This window comes from Amphiura filiformis, chromosome 3, assembly GCF_039555335.1.
Source record: "Amphiura filiformis chromosome 3, Afil_fr2py, whole genome shotgun sequence".
NCBI lineage: Eukaryota > Metazoa > Echinodermata > Ophiuroidea > Amphilepidida > Amphiuridae > Amphiura > Amphiura filiformis.
Window position 1 is genome coordinate 74029100 of NC_092630.1, and position 18040 is coordinate 74047139.

Here is an 18040-nt window from a genome sequence, read left to right on the forward strand (position 1 = left end):
TTCAAAATTTTCTCAATATTCTTGGAAAAATTTGGAGAAATTTTGCCTTACTGTAACCAAAACTTTTGGAATTTCTCCAAAATTTTGGGTCCTAATTTTTTGAAGAATTGGTATATTGATGCGTCCACTTTCAAATTCTCAGCGGCACACCTCTACCCAAACAAACCAAACTTGAGTATTCCCCCCCCTGAGTACAGCATGACATAACTTCAATTGGACAGACCCACCATAGGGCTGGATTTAGCATCAGGTACCAAGTATATAGGAGCACAGGACTTAATAATTTCCCTATCATACATGTTGTTATCACAGTATATTATCTAAAATAGTCAGCTATGCTTCTGGACATAGCTTTTGAAGACAAATTAACTCATCATTGGACATCTCATGTTGGCATACCATTCACTATCCGAATCTTAGCAGAAGACCCTGCCTTTCTGCTGTGTACAGTCAAAACCTGCAAAAGATAATTATTTTACAATATGATAATAAAATTCAACCCTGTCACATATTCAATTTTTAACATTCAAAAATGTATTTTTTGACACTTTTAATTTATTTCAATCTCATCAAGTTGCATCATTCTATTCTGATATTCTGTTACATATTACATTAAAGAAAAACCTGTGAAACATTAGCCTTTTTGACAATCTGTAATTTTAGTCACAGGTGGACAGAGCATTGGAGTTGTCATATATAATTTTTTGTAGTCATAAAATGTAACTAATTTGCTATGAAAGTGGAAGAAAACATTGTTTGTTTTATGATAATATAAATAATACCAGCATCAGATGTTATATTACCTTGTTTCCTTTATGCTTTTGAAATATCAGCTTTGGATACTTGTATACAGCATGAGCATACATGGCTTCTCGAAATTCCTGCACTGTGGTAGTCTGGGACCATTTTGTACGCACTCTATCTGAATTTTTCTATTGCAAACAAACAAGCAAATAAAAAAAAATATGATTACTAGTCACTGAATAGTAAACACAAGTCTAAATATTACCAGAGGAAAACTTGATCTCTATTCATATCCCAATTTGATTACAAACAATTCTAGGGTGATGGATATTGCTGGCCAGGAATTTAATGGGATTTACCAATCACCATGCACAGTTCCAGGGTAAAATATAAATAGCCAGGGTTATCAATCAAACTAGCATTTTTGGGAAGGGCAGTTTTCCTTGTAAGTCTTAAGTCAACTCTTCAAAGCTTCTCAGTTACTTACAAGTGAAACAAGAGGATGTTAGACAAGGTTAGATGTGGGCATGTGAATGTGTGATGATGATGAGATGTGATTCAATAGTGCTGACTGGTTAAAGTGGGTTGCGGTGATATCAAATTGATAACACACATTCATGTGCCATGCCCATGTGAAAAAATATAATCCTGTCTTTATTTACACACCCCTACACACAAGGGGGAAAAGCCAAAACAAAGAAACATACATTCAAATGTTTATCTTCTGAGAAACGCAGATAGTTGCCTCTGTTTATATCACAACCGTCATGGCCAGGAATGAAACTTACCAGGTCTGCTAAAGGAAATGAGCCACTGTATCCATGATGTATGTCTAGATTACTAAGATCTATATAGACTTGTCCCATAGCTTCTGTATCCCCTACCAATGCCTTATCAAGCACATGTAACACAAGGTACCTGCAAATAAGACAAAATTAATAATTATGACCGGTAAATGTTCAAGTTCGCATGGATACAACTTGTCTTCAAAGCATTATAAGTGATTCTATATAGTGGAGTTCTACAAACCCATTCTTCCTCTGAAGTTAAGCATTAGATATACTACAATGTAAATGAAAAAGGTGTTGTGTGCTGCTGATATGTAAATACTATTCAGAAACTATGTTGTCAAATAGGTTTTCTTCATATGAGAAATACTTGACAAGATAAACACTTTTGACAGTTTGAAAGGGAAGTATGACCACTTGATGCTACTACAACACAGACAGTTTGGAGGGATATGCCACACCCTTTATTTATTTACTTTGTAGCTTTGTCAGTATAACTGTGCAAAATCAAGCGTCCAAATTAAAAATAAAACAACTGGCAGTCAGCTCCCTGTAAAATTACTGCATTTCAGTGATTTTCTGCTCCTCTCATTGTATCACTTGGCCCTAAAACATTCATTTTGTGAAATCTGTTAAATATACGTAACAATTATTCTAAATCCCAGTAGAGTTACCTATTTTGCAGCTCTTCTTGTGGAATGGTATACTCATATTCTTCCTCCCACACAGGGTGCAATGTTCCTTTGATGATTTTGGTTTGTTCAACCTTTGGTATTCCAGGCAGTACAACTTTGACATAAGGATGAGGCATTTTGTCTGAGTCACGACACACTAACTCACTGGCTGAATGAATGGTAATCTTGAGTGTTTCTGGAAGTCGGTAGGTCAGACTGAGTTCAAGATGACCTTTTATGTCAAGATCAGTCTGGTAAAAATAATATAACATATTAAAATGTAAATAACTATAGCTACTTTTAAAAGATATAGCTTTAATAGGTGTAGATTGACTCAACCTTTAGGTACTTGTTTCAAAAATATCAATTGATTCAATAAAAATACTCCATGTTTTTTACTTTTTGTTCATTGCAATGCAATTTAAAACACTGTACCTAAAGTTTTGGGACACTAAATAGGGGAATATAAATTTTTTCAGCCAATTACTCCAATCAATGTTGAACTGTGCTATATCTTACTGGCATGAATATACGTGTACAATGCAGCAAAATACCCAATGTTGATTGATGGGGAATGGTGAAGGCTGTGAGCGAGGTATATATAAGGTTGGTTGATTTATTTCAGCTATACACATGATACATGTAGGGCCAAAATCCTGAACTTGTGAACAATTTGATAACTTAAGTTCCGTTTGACCTACTCCCCCTACTCTGGGATTATTTCCTTACTGGGTAAACACATGGAGAGAAGGAACAAACCATGATTCTAGGGTCATTTGCCCTGTCCACCTATGCTTAACCCTAACACCCATTAATACCACAAAATACCACGATGAAAACCACTGCGCATACATGAATCCCAGGGTCTGCAATGACGCAATCACTCTAAGTGCTATATGCTCATGGAATCGCTGCCCGTGTGGCTACCAGTCAGTGATTGTGTGCTTGGCATACGGGGGGTCTAAGGTTTGATTTCCGGGGGTGCCAAGGGACTTCTTTCATCATCTTCTCTCCTTTTTTGTTTCTTCTTTAACTTCCGATAGCAAAATGCAGGGTTGGGTGTTAGGGTTAAATAACTGAAAACTATCCATTGAACATGCTGAAACAAATATCTTACCTCTTGCTGCATTTGATACCAAGATGTAATCACTTCATTAAAATCCAATGTCCCTAACTCAATGATCCTCTCCCCCATGAAGTCATCTTTACCCATAGTATCTTGGCTCCATATCTGAACTCGAAGTAATGTGTCAGGAATAGCCTCAGGTTCCGATGAAAATGTAAATATCTCATTGTATGATGGAGTCAGGGTCATATGTTTGCAGCTTGTTGTTTTAGCACCTTCACTTTGCTGATCAGGAACCAGGTCAAGCTGTTTCAAAAAAATAATAGGAAGAAATGTAAAATTGCATATTTTGCTTACATGGACATGCAAGATGTAATGTCGACAAGCCACAATTTATCGAGTGATAGACGACAGCAGAGACAAACAGGCTCCTTTGTCTATGCCATTGAAATACAGCGTAAAACATGAAATCTTGGAAAACTGTATTCTGTCAAGAATTTCACACCTTGAAAACAAGCAAACAAAAGACAAATCATGCTGATGTAAATCAATAACCTGTTAATCAGTTTTGATCTCCACTCGAAAACTGTCTCAGAACAATAGTGTGAAAAAAAGTCACACTACAGCCTGGTGTATAGGCCCACATACTGCATGATCATAAGAGTGCAGGGATATTGTCATTTGTAAATGTTACATGTGTACCTGCCCAAATGATACATACCCTAACATATGGATCAGAAGCTTTCCCTCTCAAATCTTTGGCACTTAAATCTCTTGCATTGACAACTTTAACCAGCAGCATTTGGCGTCTCCTGTCATACTTCAAGGATAATTTGACTTCCCCCTTGGCCTCTCCTAAACTTTTCATTACTGCTGGGTCCATTCGTTTGTAGAGTTGTTTAAGTATAAACATGCTTTCCTGAAAAAAGAAATATATAATATACATGTAGTATACAATACTGCAAACAAAATTTTGTGACTAATTTTGCATTTTTCTCAAAAGGAATCCAAATACTTCACTGAAATTTCAGTGATTCAAGACAAGTGGTTCATTATATAATTTATGTTAAGAAATGAGGTAGGCCTACATTGTACATTCTAGTGGTACCTCTTTTCTTATCATAAATAACAAAGAATTAAATTAATTATAATATTTAGAACACGTCATAGTAATTAATGGTGCTGTTTATATTATTCATATTAGCCATTTAGGTGTCACATAGTTCGAAAGGTCTGTGACTTTGACCTTTGTCATTTGTGCAAACACAGGGTTCTGTACTCTGTACTGTATTTTAAGTTTCATGCTTAATAAAAAATGATACATTGTGTAGCTTAGCCTCTTTCTATGGAAGAAGGGGTCACACTGGGGGTAATTATGTTTTCACCAAAAATAGGGTGGTGTGTAATCAAATTATCAAAGGGCTTGTGACTAAATAATTGAAATTACAATAATATGTACATACCACATCACATTTCTTGACCATTTGAATTTACAGTATTTGCTTTGGCCTTTGGGGATGTGTGTCTGGATCTGGACTTTATCCTCTGTCTAAAAACTAAGGAGGTACCCACATGGCACATTCAACCAATAACTAAATGGAGCTACGTTTAAGTGGAAGGGGGTCATAACAAGTTTCAATTCAATTATCATAGTGAGAGTTATAAAAAATGGTCTGGACATTGACATGGATCCCCCTTCCAAAGAAAACTAGCTCCATTTACACACTGTGACGACCCTCAAATAGCGAGTGTAGCGAGCTTGTTGGAACATTTTATTTTTATAGATCATCATACAAGTATTTGAATCCAGCACAAAGTATGTGCTACTAAAAAAAAGGTTAAAAATAAAACTTTAAAAAAATAGCTTTCCTCAGCTGGCTAGCATGGACATGGCTAGAGCTGGGCTTAGTTCTACTGCCAGTACACTAGTATTCCCAGTAACTGTAACTCAGTATCTTCATAATCATTATGACGTTGGTCCGTATAGGTCATTATATATTTTTAATACATGAATCATGGAATATGATTACTAAAGTCTTGCTTGCAGGACTAATTTACTACTAGTACTAGGCAATTTTATTGTTATTTGCATTAGGCCCTTCACGTCCAAAGCAGAGAATTTGCAAAATATTTACTTATTTTATAATTTTGGATTGTCTCTTTTAAAATAACTTTTAATAACTTCCATTTGCTACTTTTTGACTTTGATCACATCAACTATAATGTAATGATGTATAAAATCAAACATAGTTGTAAACTAATTTAAATGTATGTTCCTAATCAAAACAGGTTGATGTAGGCTGCAACCACTTGCTATAAAATAAAGGAAATAATAGATAATTAATAATTAATAATTAAAAGTCAACTCATCCCTTGTTTTCAACCATGAAACAGGAAACTAAGAATCAGCTGTGGAAGGGTCTCTTGCTTATTTCAAATTCAATATTTGGGCTTACCTGCTGTCCATCAAATTCTTCATCATCTCTGTCAACACCAAAGGCGTCTCCAGGATATCGTCGTTTTTTCTTGTGAGATGTCATTAGTCGTGTTAGCTTATCAACCCTATCATCAGTCCCTGAAACATCACCAGGTGCATCGCCCCTATTTCTTGAAGTTGCAGTAGCACTGCCACTGCCACTGGCTGTGTTATTCTTTTTGACATCATAACTCGTACTCGATGAAACTGAACCCATGTCTACAAACCTGATGTCAAATCCGAGGAGCTTCAATGCAATGAATACTGTAGCTTAAATCATTAACTTTTAGACGGTTAACTCAAAGTTATTTTTTGAACCCATCAGCACCCATAAATTGTGTAAAAAACAGACACCGCATTTAACTTGTAATACTAGCCTTGAGAGTTTCAAGTCAGCAGTTAAAGACCACTACCAAACCAAAAGTAAAAATTAAAATTTAATGCAAGCATCATTCAGAGGTTTATACACAGTTAGCGTGATGCGTCGAGAAATGATGTCTTGCTGACTATACAGATGAGATGAGATGAGATGAACTTCGTGTCATAAAAGCAGCCATGTTGTTTACACTGACGTCATCCTTGTCATGGCAAAAAATTGATAACCTCCTCACCAGAACAAAAGTACACGAGGCTAGGTTTAATTGCGTGCTCTTTAGCACACTAAAGAAACAAACTGAGATTAATAAAACACGTATCACTGTAATCTCATACATAAAGCCAACGGAAGCACTATGCGTACAGGTCAATTGATCTACGTGTCATTCGTATTTCTATGAGGCTCCACTCAATTATGCAAATTAGCGGCTTCCACTTCCTATAGTCTCTGATACAGTGTAATGTTTCGCTTGCGTATACCTTATCACACACGCTTATCAAGTTATCGAGTGGATTACGTGTGTTGAAGAGAGTACCTGACCTTTTCGACCATTTTATGCCGACGTGGGCTTCTGCTGCCTGAACCCACGAAGAAATATCACATTTTACTACACAAGAAGTTTATTTTGTGCACTGAGAAGAAGTGATACAATACCAACATGGGTAAGTTTCATGATTTTATAGGTTTGATTTTAGTAGCATATCGGTAGTCTTCACTAAAAGAGGGAAAACCTCACGATTATTCCAGGTTGCAAACTTCCCATACAACTGTGAAATAAAATTAAAATACTCGTTACAACAAGCAGCTGTGTCAGTGAGTAAAAAAGTCTTGCCACTTTTAACCTATTTATTTTCTGCTATTTTCTCTTACAGTTAAGTTTCTTGAAGTGTTGAAGCCGTTTTGTGCGGTGATACCAGAAATTTCAAAACCTGAGAGAAAGGTAAGTAGTGTTGCTTGCGAGCAAATTCTTCATTTTCAATTTCATGCATGATTTGTCTTCACTGTTCTGAATGACGCTGACCGTCAAAAAATCATAAAGTAGGTTGCCACGTCTACATTGACATTGACATTGTCTATCATATTCAATCATACATGGATTATATTTAATATCTTGATCCTTGAAATGTCCTTATATAATTTTGATTTTTTGAAATTCACGATTAAAATGTCTTGACAGTTTGAAATACGCAATTTTTTTTTGGCAAATGATTTTTAAAAAATTGATATTTGTTAATTTTGTATATCACTTATCAGTTAACAGTCCTCATGTAAACTTATAAATCTAATGATATATCATTGAAAAAATTATACTTTCGTACCATTTCCCACCCAAACATCAAAAACATTTAGGTCTTTTAGGGGAAAAAAGTGTAAACGCCAGTCTATGCTTCAAAGTTCAATTAGGCTAAGTAAAAAATAAAACATGTTTCACGTCCGGGTTTTCGAAAAAAAGGAGGAAGAGGGGGGCTTTTTATTTTCTATTTTTTATTGCAAAATTGTAAATACCCATAGGCCTACTTAGAGCTGTTTAGCGTACAATCCGTAGGCCTACATACAATAATGCCTGGAAAAAGGAGGAGACCCCGGGAGGAGACCCTTTTTTATTTGTTGTTCTGAGAGTTACACACCCTCTAATGATCACAAAACCTTCCTAAAATGTTTCTTGTATCTTAACAAGGGCAAGGCTATAGAGAGCATCCCAACTTCCTAGACATATTTTTTGAAAAGTTATAGCTGAATTTCAAAAAATAAAAATTTATTTGAGAAAACCTCAAAAAAGGAAGCGGGAGGGCACGTGAAACATGTTTATTTTTTTATTTGGCCGTACATAAATATGAAATAATTGATGTTCCATACTATTTATACTAGATAATGAAGGGTGTCCATCAATTCATCAGCAGAAAGTATGATCTTGTACTAACTAAGCTGTTTACAAAGTATCAGTACCGGTAATTTGTTATAAAATTCTGCAGAAAAATGTGTCCAGACTCACTGTGTGTACTTAGTACCGCTACCGGTAAATACATGTAGCCCTAAATCCTCCAAGTGGTCGCATGTCATGAACTGGGCTATCAAATATCTCAATTGGAAACTTGGCTTTTTTCGACGGGAATAAGCAAACTATGATGCAATTCTATTAGTTTCGCTGTCGAGCAATGATTAAAGGCGGAAATAGGAAAGTGATCCTGCCCGGGAATTGAACCCAGGACCTCTGGTTTACGAGACCAGCGGGCAGCGCCTTGGCCACGGGGAGCTTCATGATTAGGCACACTGGGTCTATCGCACAGTCTGAATTCCCAGTCTGCTTAATCATGAATTCCCAGTCTGTCTGCCTAATCCCACGTAGTGTGATGACGCAATCGCCCTAAGTGATATAGGCATGGTTTTGCTGGCCAGCGAAGCCCAAGACCTGTGGCAAAGTGTCGCCGAGCCAGTGGTTGGCATGCGAGGGGTCTCGGGTTCGAATCCCACCCGGAGCAAACAACTTCTTTCTTTGTTTTCTCTCTTTAGTCCTTCCTTCTTTCCCTTCCTGTCGCCTGATGGGTTAGGGTAATCATTGCTCGACGGCGAAACTGATAAAATTGCATCATAGTTATCTCAATTGATTACAGAATTACAGAACATAAATAGAAGTAAATTTGTTCTCATCTCCTCTTTCATAAGGCCATTTATTTATAGAGTATGGATTAGTAACAAACAAGTTGAGGATCAAAATGTCTGCACAGGTTACAAGGGATCAGAGGACATTGCATCGGAGGACATTTCACACCATAGGAATTACCAGTGTTCGAATTTAGGAAAAATAAATGGTTGTCCCACGGACAACCAGATTACAATTTCTGGTTGTCCGTCTAAGTTTCTGGTTTCCGTAGGGCTACAAATGTGACTTTTGGCTAGATTTATGGTTGTCCGGCGGACAACCAAATCAGTATTTTTGGTTGTCCGGCGACTTTTTTAGTTGTCCCGGGCAACCGGACAACCAAAATTTCGAACGCTTGGAATTACACACAAAAAGCCAAAAATGGAGCTACTTTGAAATCGAGGGCTTAGAGCCAGAAGTAGCTATGTCCACAATTACATGTTACTCATTTCTGCAACAAATGGACAGTTAATTCTGCCCTCTATAATATAATGTAAGTGACTTTGGGTATGTACATGGTCACTTGCATCTAACTAACCATGCTAACTGTTTTAGTGACCATGCATATACCCCAAAGTCACTTGCATTTATTATGGAGGGCAGAATTAACCATCCATTTGTTAGTATTAGGCCAGCTAATGATTTGAATTGTTTTCCTTTCAGATTCAATTCCGTGAGAAAGTATTATGGACTGCAATCACACTTTTCATATTTCTGGTGTGCTGCCAGGTAAGTTTCTTTCATTGTTTCATTTATTGTACATGAAGTTCATGAACATGAACACGACCTAATTTTAGCTGAGAGTCATGTGAATGGGGTGCTTATTAAATTATGTGATGCCATCAAGCAAAATTACCTTTATTTCCCTCAAAAATTCATAACAATTAGCCATACCTGGGGTGGAGGCTGTTATATTTGGTAGAAATGTTTTGGGCTATCTGCCTGCCAAGTTTGGGGCTTGAAGTTACTCATCATATAATGAGTTAGAGATGTGCAAAGATATTTATAATTAAATTGTTTTATATATGAACATCGACCTCTGGGCGAGTCTGGGGTCAATACGACCAATGGGTCAAGACCAATCAGATGATTCTCACCAACAATTATTGCAAACATGTAGTTTGATTCTTACATTTTCATTCGTTTCGAAAGTTCATTTGGTTATGGTGCCCAGATTATGATACTAGTTTATCCGGTCAGAAACATTTATCACAAACTGAATGTTCTCAATTTTTGCACAGATCCCGTTGTTTGGAATCATGTCATCAGACTCAGCAGATCCCTTCTACTGGATGCGTGTAATCCTTGCTTCAAACAGAGGTAATATTAAACACTGCAATCATATACAATGTAGAAGTTTGTTCCACTTATAAAGCAGAAATTATTTGGGCTTCGTTACTGCGTGCATCAATAAAGTCCCAACTCACGCTCGCGTAAATTCACAAAAGCGTGTGTTAGTCACGCATTACGCAGCGCACAACAAGCGTACATGCCATTCTATATCAATACACAGTGTTACAAGTCTTATTTTTGCCGCCTTATATAAGCCCAACAAACTTAGTTTAATTGTGGAATTCATAACAAATTGTTGCAGCCATCAACCACATATAATCGATCATTCTGTCTCAAATGCCTGAAAAATATTTTATGAAACGATCATCAAGACTATCCACAATTGGGTGATCAATGTCAAGAGTTTCATTTTTCTTACGGCCATTTTACACTATAGATGTAGTACCATCTTCTGAAAGCTTTGGAATTTCTACTAAGGCAGATTAAGTTGCTTCCTCTTACGGCTGTCGTTGCTGCATGTTCTCTCCAACAATATGGTCCTTGTGATATTAACTTTGTTCTTTGAAATTATCTTTGTTTAGGTACTTTGATGGAGCTGGGTATTTCTCCTATTGTCACATCAAGTCTTATCATGCAGCTCTTGGCTGGTGCAAAAATCATTGAAGTTGGTGACACACCCAAAGACAGAGCACTTTTCAATGGAGCACAGAAGTGTAAGTACTATTAACTCAACATTGGACCTGATCTGAGCCAATCAATCTATGTTACCATGATGAGATAAACATACATGCCAAAGAAAGGTGGTGAAACAATAGCAGACAACATTTTGTCAATATGTTTTCACTGGCAGTATTTTTAAGAGTGATTTATTTGCATTAATTTCAAATGAAATGAAAATGTGAGTTATTTTTTTTTGCATTATACCCTTGAACCAACAAGGCATCTGCACATCACTTAATCACAGATCACAAAGGCCCAAGACACTCCCGAAATTATTTTGTGTATTCAGGAATTTGGTTCTGTCCTGGCACATAACCCTATGTCAGCCTTAAATAATTACCATGCCAGTTGGTACCAGCTCCCAAAGACTGGGTCAGATACCCCCCCAAAGGCACTATTACTGATGTGTGAAGTGTGTATGCATGTTATATTCCCAAGACCAAGCAAGGTTCAACTCATTGAAGTTACAATATACTATAATAGTGAGGATGAGTCCAAAAAATGTGAGGAAAATCTTGAAAAGATGGGCTAAATGCATGGGCTAAGTCATCCCCCATAACTAACTTTTGCTTGAGCAAGACCTGCATGTACAACAACAAAAATGCACCGTACACAAATTGTGACTCTGCAATTTCAAAAATAACTTAAATGTGGTTTCTTCATTGTTTCAGTATTTGGTATGATCATCACTGTTGGTCAATCAATCGTCTACGTCATGACAGGCATGTATGGTGACCCAGCGGAGATTGGAGCTGGTATATGCTTACTTATCATCATTCAGGTAATAATCAGTTTTTAATAAGAAACATCTGTTTTTTATTTATTCAATGTAATTATTTATATATTGATCACATTCATGTGGCAAAAGGTACAGCTTCAATTTTTGTTTTATGTTGTTCAAAACATTTCAAATTAAATTAATCTTTCAACATTTCCGGTTCCTTGTCTCTAGTAACCACCAGACTAATTGGGTTTACTGTTGTATACTGCCTGATGATGTCTGATGGTACTAGTGGCAAAAGTGGGAATTTTAGAATAAACAACAAAACTGTTTTGAATAATTTCAATAACTCATTTATGAATATTCATTTTACTTTTCATGTAATAAACCCAATGTTTCTTAAGCTAATTGTAATTTCTAAGCAAGAAAAATCCTTTTCTATTGGTACATGAGCTCTATATCTATACAAAAAGTTAGAATATGCAAAACATTTAAGTCTTTGAGTTATAATACATTTAACATGTTCAAAGAGTGATAATATGGTATTGTCTGTTTTTCCACAGTTATTTGTTGCTGGTTTGATTGTGTTATTACTAGATGAGCTTCTTCAGAAAGGTTATGGTCTTGGCTCTGGTATTTCTCTGTTTATTGCTACCAACATTTGTGAAACCATTGTATGGAGAGCTTTCTCACCTGCGACAGTCAATACCGGAAGAGGTAGGTTTTTTAAGCTAAGGAAGAATATGGCCAATTTTTGTTAAATGCATAATGTAGCCCTTAAAAATCTGATGTTGATTTACTGCAGTGTTGTAAGTAACAAGTTACTTGTTGATCATGTGCTACTGCTATTCTGGCAAATATTTCATTACTTTATCCCTTTGGGTTCAAAATCCCAAGACAGCTAATTGTGAAAAAGGGGAATATGCCAAGTATACCAAATGTAGCTTAGGTGCTAATACTAACAATAATTCTCTACCAATTTCATTCACCAGGAACTGAATTTGAAGGTGCAGTCATTGCCCTATTCCATTTGCTGGCCACAAGAACAGACAAAGTCCGTGCACTACGAGAGGCATTTTACAGACAGAATCTGCCAAATCTAATGAACCTTATGGCCACTGTACTGGTGTTTGCAATTGTCATATATTTCCAGGTGAGTCTCTGATGCGGTTTGTTTTTTTAATTGTGTTCGATTTCACACACAGTTCCGGCACCTCGTTTAACGCATCATAAATCCAAACCACCGTAACTTTTTTTTAGCAAGTAAACTCTGTGGAAGAGTTGCAATGGGTTTGGACTGACAATGAGTTGAAGGACTTGCTGTGTTGCAAGTGATAGTATAGTGTGATATCTTTGTACACAGGCTTGCATGACTATGCCCTCACTCAAGAGAATAAATATGCCTTCAACAAGATTAAGGACTCAAGATCTGTTGTAGTCACAAACATCGTGAATATCACAATTGGTAAATTTAGTTTTACAAATCCAAAAATTTACTCACGTTTGAGACGTTTCATCTTTTGATTGGAAGACTAATCAGAAATGTGCTGATTAGATCATGAGGCTTGTATAACAAAATTTACCAATATCTATAATGTCTAACTGTCCTGGTGAATGTATTCAAAGATAAAGGGAACACATGTGTAAGTTTGTATTCTAGAGGAGAATAACATAATCTCTAATAAATGTTGTCATTGTTATGTTGCAGGGTTTCCGTGTGGATCTACCAATCAAATCTGCTCGTTACAGGGGACAGTACAGTTCATACCCCATCAAACTTTTCTACACCTCCAACATCCCCATCATCCTTCAGAGCGCCTTGGTATCAAATCTTTACGTCATCTCACAGGTAAGATTCTATTTTGTGTTTTTCATTTTTTGTCAAGATTGAAATGTGAATAGCATATTTTTGTCAAAATTGTTGTGGGCTCATCTTAAAGAGGCGTGGTCGGATTTTTCATGTTCTGTTTTCTATCTTAGATTGAGACCTACCATTAAAACAATACGTTTCCAAAATATTTAGTTTCATTGCTGCAGTGGTTTTGATGTGAGAAGCAGAAACATGTGTAACAATACCCCATAGGATAGTACATACACTTCCGGTGTGGTAACCATTTAAACAAGACTTATCTCAGCGTTAAATTTCACTGGGGTTATGAGAAAAGTATGAGATTTCTTCTGATAGCAAAATCTCAAGTTTTTAGGAATTAAAATGGGGGATGAGGCTGGCAATCGGGTTATGGACCTTTAAATGCAGTGCACATTCTGCAAAATCTAGCGGACAAATAAATAAGTTTCAAAAGAGCAATAGTATTTTCATAAGAAGATTGAAAGCAGAATGTTTCTGTGTCTGTCCATTAATGGTCACCATGTATTCAAAATTTATATCTGTATTTCTTTTTCAGATGCTTGCAGTTAAATTCAGTGGGAATTTCTTTGTAAATCTCCTTGGTGTATGGACGGTAAGTGAATATAATTTATCTTCCCTAAATATGTTACATTATGAATTGGAAGCAAAATGTTATCGAGTTGAAAACCTTGATGGGATTGTTTTTGTGATGGAAATATTTTGTGGGTTTTAACTATGAATCATAACATAATAGTGATGAAATGTCATTTAACAATGGTAAATGACTAGATTTGAGGTGATTATTACATACCATAACATTATAAGAACAACAAAACTGATTGTTATAATATTGTACTTTAGATTTAGATTGTAATTAGATTCTTTCTTGTTAGTTTATTTGTTTGATGATAAGGTTTAATAAATTAATATGCTTCTTTTTCATTCATGATTCAATATATTGCATTCTCAAGTCATATCTTTCTTTCTTTTCTGTTAACAGGAAGCTGGTGATGGAGGTCCTGCAAGATCATATCCTGTAGGTGGTTTATGTTACTACATGTCTCCACCAGAGAATTTCGGTCACATGATGACTGATCCTATTCATGCACTTCTTTACATCATCTTCATGTTAGGATCATGTGCATTCTTCTCCAAAACATGGATAGAAGTATCAGGGTTATCAGCAAAAGATGTAAGTACAATGGTGTTTATTTGGGTGTTATATATTCTCATGAATATCAGATAACTAGAAAGCATCCATGTCCACATCCCTAGAGTTGCATTTTTCTGACTACATAGCATGCGGTTATCAAAACCAATCATGCCTTGATCCCTACCCATGCTCAACGAATTGTGTTTAGGATATAATGATTTATACCAGGAATCTCCTCCTGATTCATCCGTACGCGGTCTTCACAAAGTATTATGTCACTATTTTCAGCGTTATTGAAACTGCTGTTGTATTTTTTGTGTTAATTAAATGTAAGAAACATTTTCATTTTGACAAGTAAGTAAATAATAATATTTTAGATTTAAAAAATAATAATCTTTTAGATGATGTGAAGAACATGAAGTTGTTGTCAATTAGATGCCTTCAATAATTGAATTGACAGCTTTTTAGTAACATTGAAACGACATATTATTTGTTTATTTATTGTGTTTGATACCTAAAAAAAAGATTTACAGTGAGAAGGAAATAAGGCTGGAAATAATGCAAGGACTTTTATTTATTATTCAGTTATCACTTATTCTGTCCTGCAAAATTTGTTTTTAAACAACGACAATAATAATGTGTGCGACTTACTAGAAACAAGTACACATATTATGTCAAGAATGATGCCCAATTCAATGTTGTGCAGTTCATTCTTTGACATTTATGGTAAACCCATTTAGCACAGAACATTGTTTTTAACATTAGTCCCTTTTAATTCCTAAGTTCTCCCTGATTTCCATTGAACACATTTTATTTCCCTTTTTCTTCTCACAGGTTGCTAAACAACTGAAAGAACAACAGATGGTAATGAGAGGTCATAGAGAAAAATCCATGATCCATGAATTGAATAGGTAGGTCTTTCAGTTGCAGCCCACCTCAGAACTCTTTAAAAATATTGTTGATTGCATGCCTGAAAAACTCCATACCTTTCATTGTAACTAAAGCATAATTATGTTGGTGTTATTTCCTCGCACTGCAGTCTTCAATAGCCAACATAAAGATCCACCACATATACTTTGCACAATGTAGTGGAAAAATGAACAAAATGAAAAACTGAAAAAGAGGTTCATACTTTCAAAACATACATTTATAGTTAAGCATGATGTTGATTAGAACCCATTTTGATCCTCGTAACGTAACAGGGTGTTTCTGAAAGATTGATTACTGGGGCTAGTTTTGTTCCTTTGTTTACTTGCAAGGTTAAATATCTAAATTAAATCTAGGAAACATAAGTATGCAGTTTTGCCAATAGTATCCTTTTTAAGTCATCAATATTTCCTTTAGTTTAGGAAATACAGCAATTTCCCAAAAATTTGTGATGCTGACAGTTTTGTCCATTGAATGATTAAGTGTTACACACATACCCAACCAACTCAAATAACAGTTGGTCACCCATGTACAAAAATCAGTATCATGAAGTTTGGGGAAATTGTTGAATTTGCCAAGAAACATAAGTGTATTCTGTCGGTCCAACATCCAGGCTATCTCTAGTCTCGGGCCCAAACTGCATGTGGCTCACGGTTTGTTATGAACAACAGAAACCGGCTGTGAAGGAGGCTACATAGCGATGTTGTTGGAGTGACATTCAATTTCGGAAAAAGCGACACTCGACCATGGAATTTAATTTTAAGTTTGTCAGTATATAAACGGTAAATCAAGTAAGTTTCTTCAACTCTGAAGACTTAGAAACGGATGTTGGATTCCACTGACTATTTGCGATCGAAATTTACAGAAATCATCAACAAAAATCGAATCGCATCATCAACCGGAAGTGACATGGCACGGACCGACAGAATAGTATACACTTTGTTTTTCCTAATTTCAATTTGGATAGTTATCCATGCAAGTAAGCAAAGGAACCAAAGTAGCTTCAGTACCAATCTTAAGGGGGTACTACACCCCTGTGGTAAATTTGTGACTATTTTTGCATTTTTCTCAAAAAATAATAACACACTGGTAATAAAAGTTATGTATATTATTGGGACAAGGAATCCAATTACTACACTGAAATTTCAGTGACTCAAGTCAAGTGGTTCAGTATATATGAAAGGAAACAAGGTACATCCTAGATGTACCTTATTTCTCTACCATAAATAACAAACCGCTTGTCTTGGGTCACTGAAATTCCAGTGTAGTAATTGGATTCCTTGCCTATAATATGCATAACTTTTGTTACCACTGTGTTATTAGGTTTTGAGTAAAATGCAAAAATAGACACAATTTATCGAGGGGTGTAGTACCCTTAACTAAACTGGTTGAACTTTTGAACTAATTTAATAAATGTAGTGATGATACATGTAGTAAGACCATTTCCAAGCCATCCTCCCAATAGTGGTTTGTCCAAAGATCTTTATACCCTAGATCCATTTAAGTACTGGAGTCACAACTAATTGCTATGTCTTTCTTTTACTTCTACCCACACAGGTACATTCCCACAGCAGCTGCCTTTGGTGGTTTATGCATCGGTGCACTGTCAGTTTTAGCTGATCTCTTAGGAGCTATTGGTTCAGGGACGGGTATCCTGCTCTCAGTCACCATCATCTACCAGTATTTTGAAATCTTTGTCAGAGAGCAAAGTGAAATGGGTGGTATGGGTGGTTTACTCTTCTAGCATTTGGGGGTTTCTGATCTGTTAGCAGTGTAGTTGTAGTCACCTCTGGAGTAAGTCGTTGCAACAATTTCAGACATTAACCAATTTGGGTCTCTGGCTGGTCAAGTTTGGATCAAAACATTTTTTTATGATGAATTCTCGTCTATAAGCAATGCAATTGAATGGAGATGGCTGATAAAACATATAAAAATGGCTACTAATAATCATTATGGGTTATTAGTTGGTGTTTATATTTGAAGTTAACCAGTGCCACTGTACAAATGTAATTTAAAATGTGCATGTTTGGTAGTATGTGATACAAGGTATGGAACCAAGTTCCTCCATTTCTGGACCTAAGCATTACCTTATTTACCATAATGTCTGAAAATGATGCAATGCAGTAGCTAGCTCCTTAGTTTTGGTTGATCAAATGTCTGCTTGTACTTATAGTTCCAGGATAAGTCATGCAAAGGGAAGGGGAGGTTCACTTATCGCTTTCAGTGTAGATGTACATCCACAATACCATTTGTCTTGGGAAACCTTTTCTAGTTTTTCTTCCAGAGTAAGTTATTCTCATTTCAAATTTCTGGTGCCATGTAATTTTAGAATCTCTGATATTATTTTAATGTTTCTTATGTACAGAAGTAATCGGTCACATTTTGAACTGACTGATTTTCAAGTTATTACAGATAAGCAGGACTGTTTGTAAATTACATTCAAAGGGAGTTTCTATTTTACGTTAACCAAATATAACTTTGTATTGAATTAGTATTTATTTGGATTGAATACATTTCTAATGCACAAAGAAAAAAGACCACTTATGGACTGTTTGCAAACTATTTGCTTCAATTCAAAACACGGGATGTTTGGTAAAATTTTACAAAAATGA

General features: G+C 35.9%; 2 protein-coding genes across 2 annotated transcripts; one reads left to right on the forward strand and one right to left on the reverse strand.

The window, feature by feature from the left end:
• Nucleotides 1-191: 191 nt before the first annotated feature.
• LOC140149105 (synaptotagmin-1-like) lies at nt 192-6108 on the reverse strand. The gene is made up of 7 exons (XM_072171274.1): nt 5729-6108; nt 3994-4191; nt 3324-3578; nt 2207-2457; nt 1533-1662; nt 804-932; nt 192-457 (listed from the first exon to the last, which is right to left on the reverse strand). Exons 1-7 carry the CDS (start codon nt 5963-5965, stop codon nt 386-388), a joined length of 1272 nt encoding a protein of 423 aa, XP_072027375.1. The 5' UTR covers nt 5966-6108; the 3' UTR covers nt 192-385.
• Nucleotides 6109-6641: 533 nt separating this feature from the next.
• Nucleotides 6642-17622, forward strand: LOC140149106 (protein transport protein Sec61 subunit alpha). Its single transcript, XM_072171275.1, has 13 exons — nt 6642-6786; nt 6997-7064; nt 9429-9494; nt 10007-10085; nt 10640-10771; nt 11450-11559; nt 12063-12216; nt 12492-12652; nt 13208-13348; nt 13905-13961; nt 14349-14540; nt 15336-15412; nt 16986-17622. Exons 1-13 carry the CDS (start codon nt 6783-6785, stop codon nt 17170-17172), a joined length of 1428 nt encoding a protein of 475 aa, XP_072027376.1. The 5' UTR covers nt 6642-6782; the 3' UTR covers nt 17173-17622.
• Nucleotides 17623-18040: the final 418 nt, after the last annotated feature.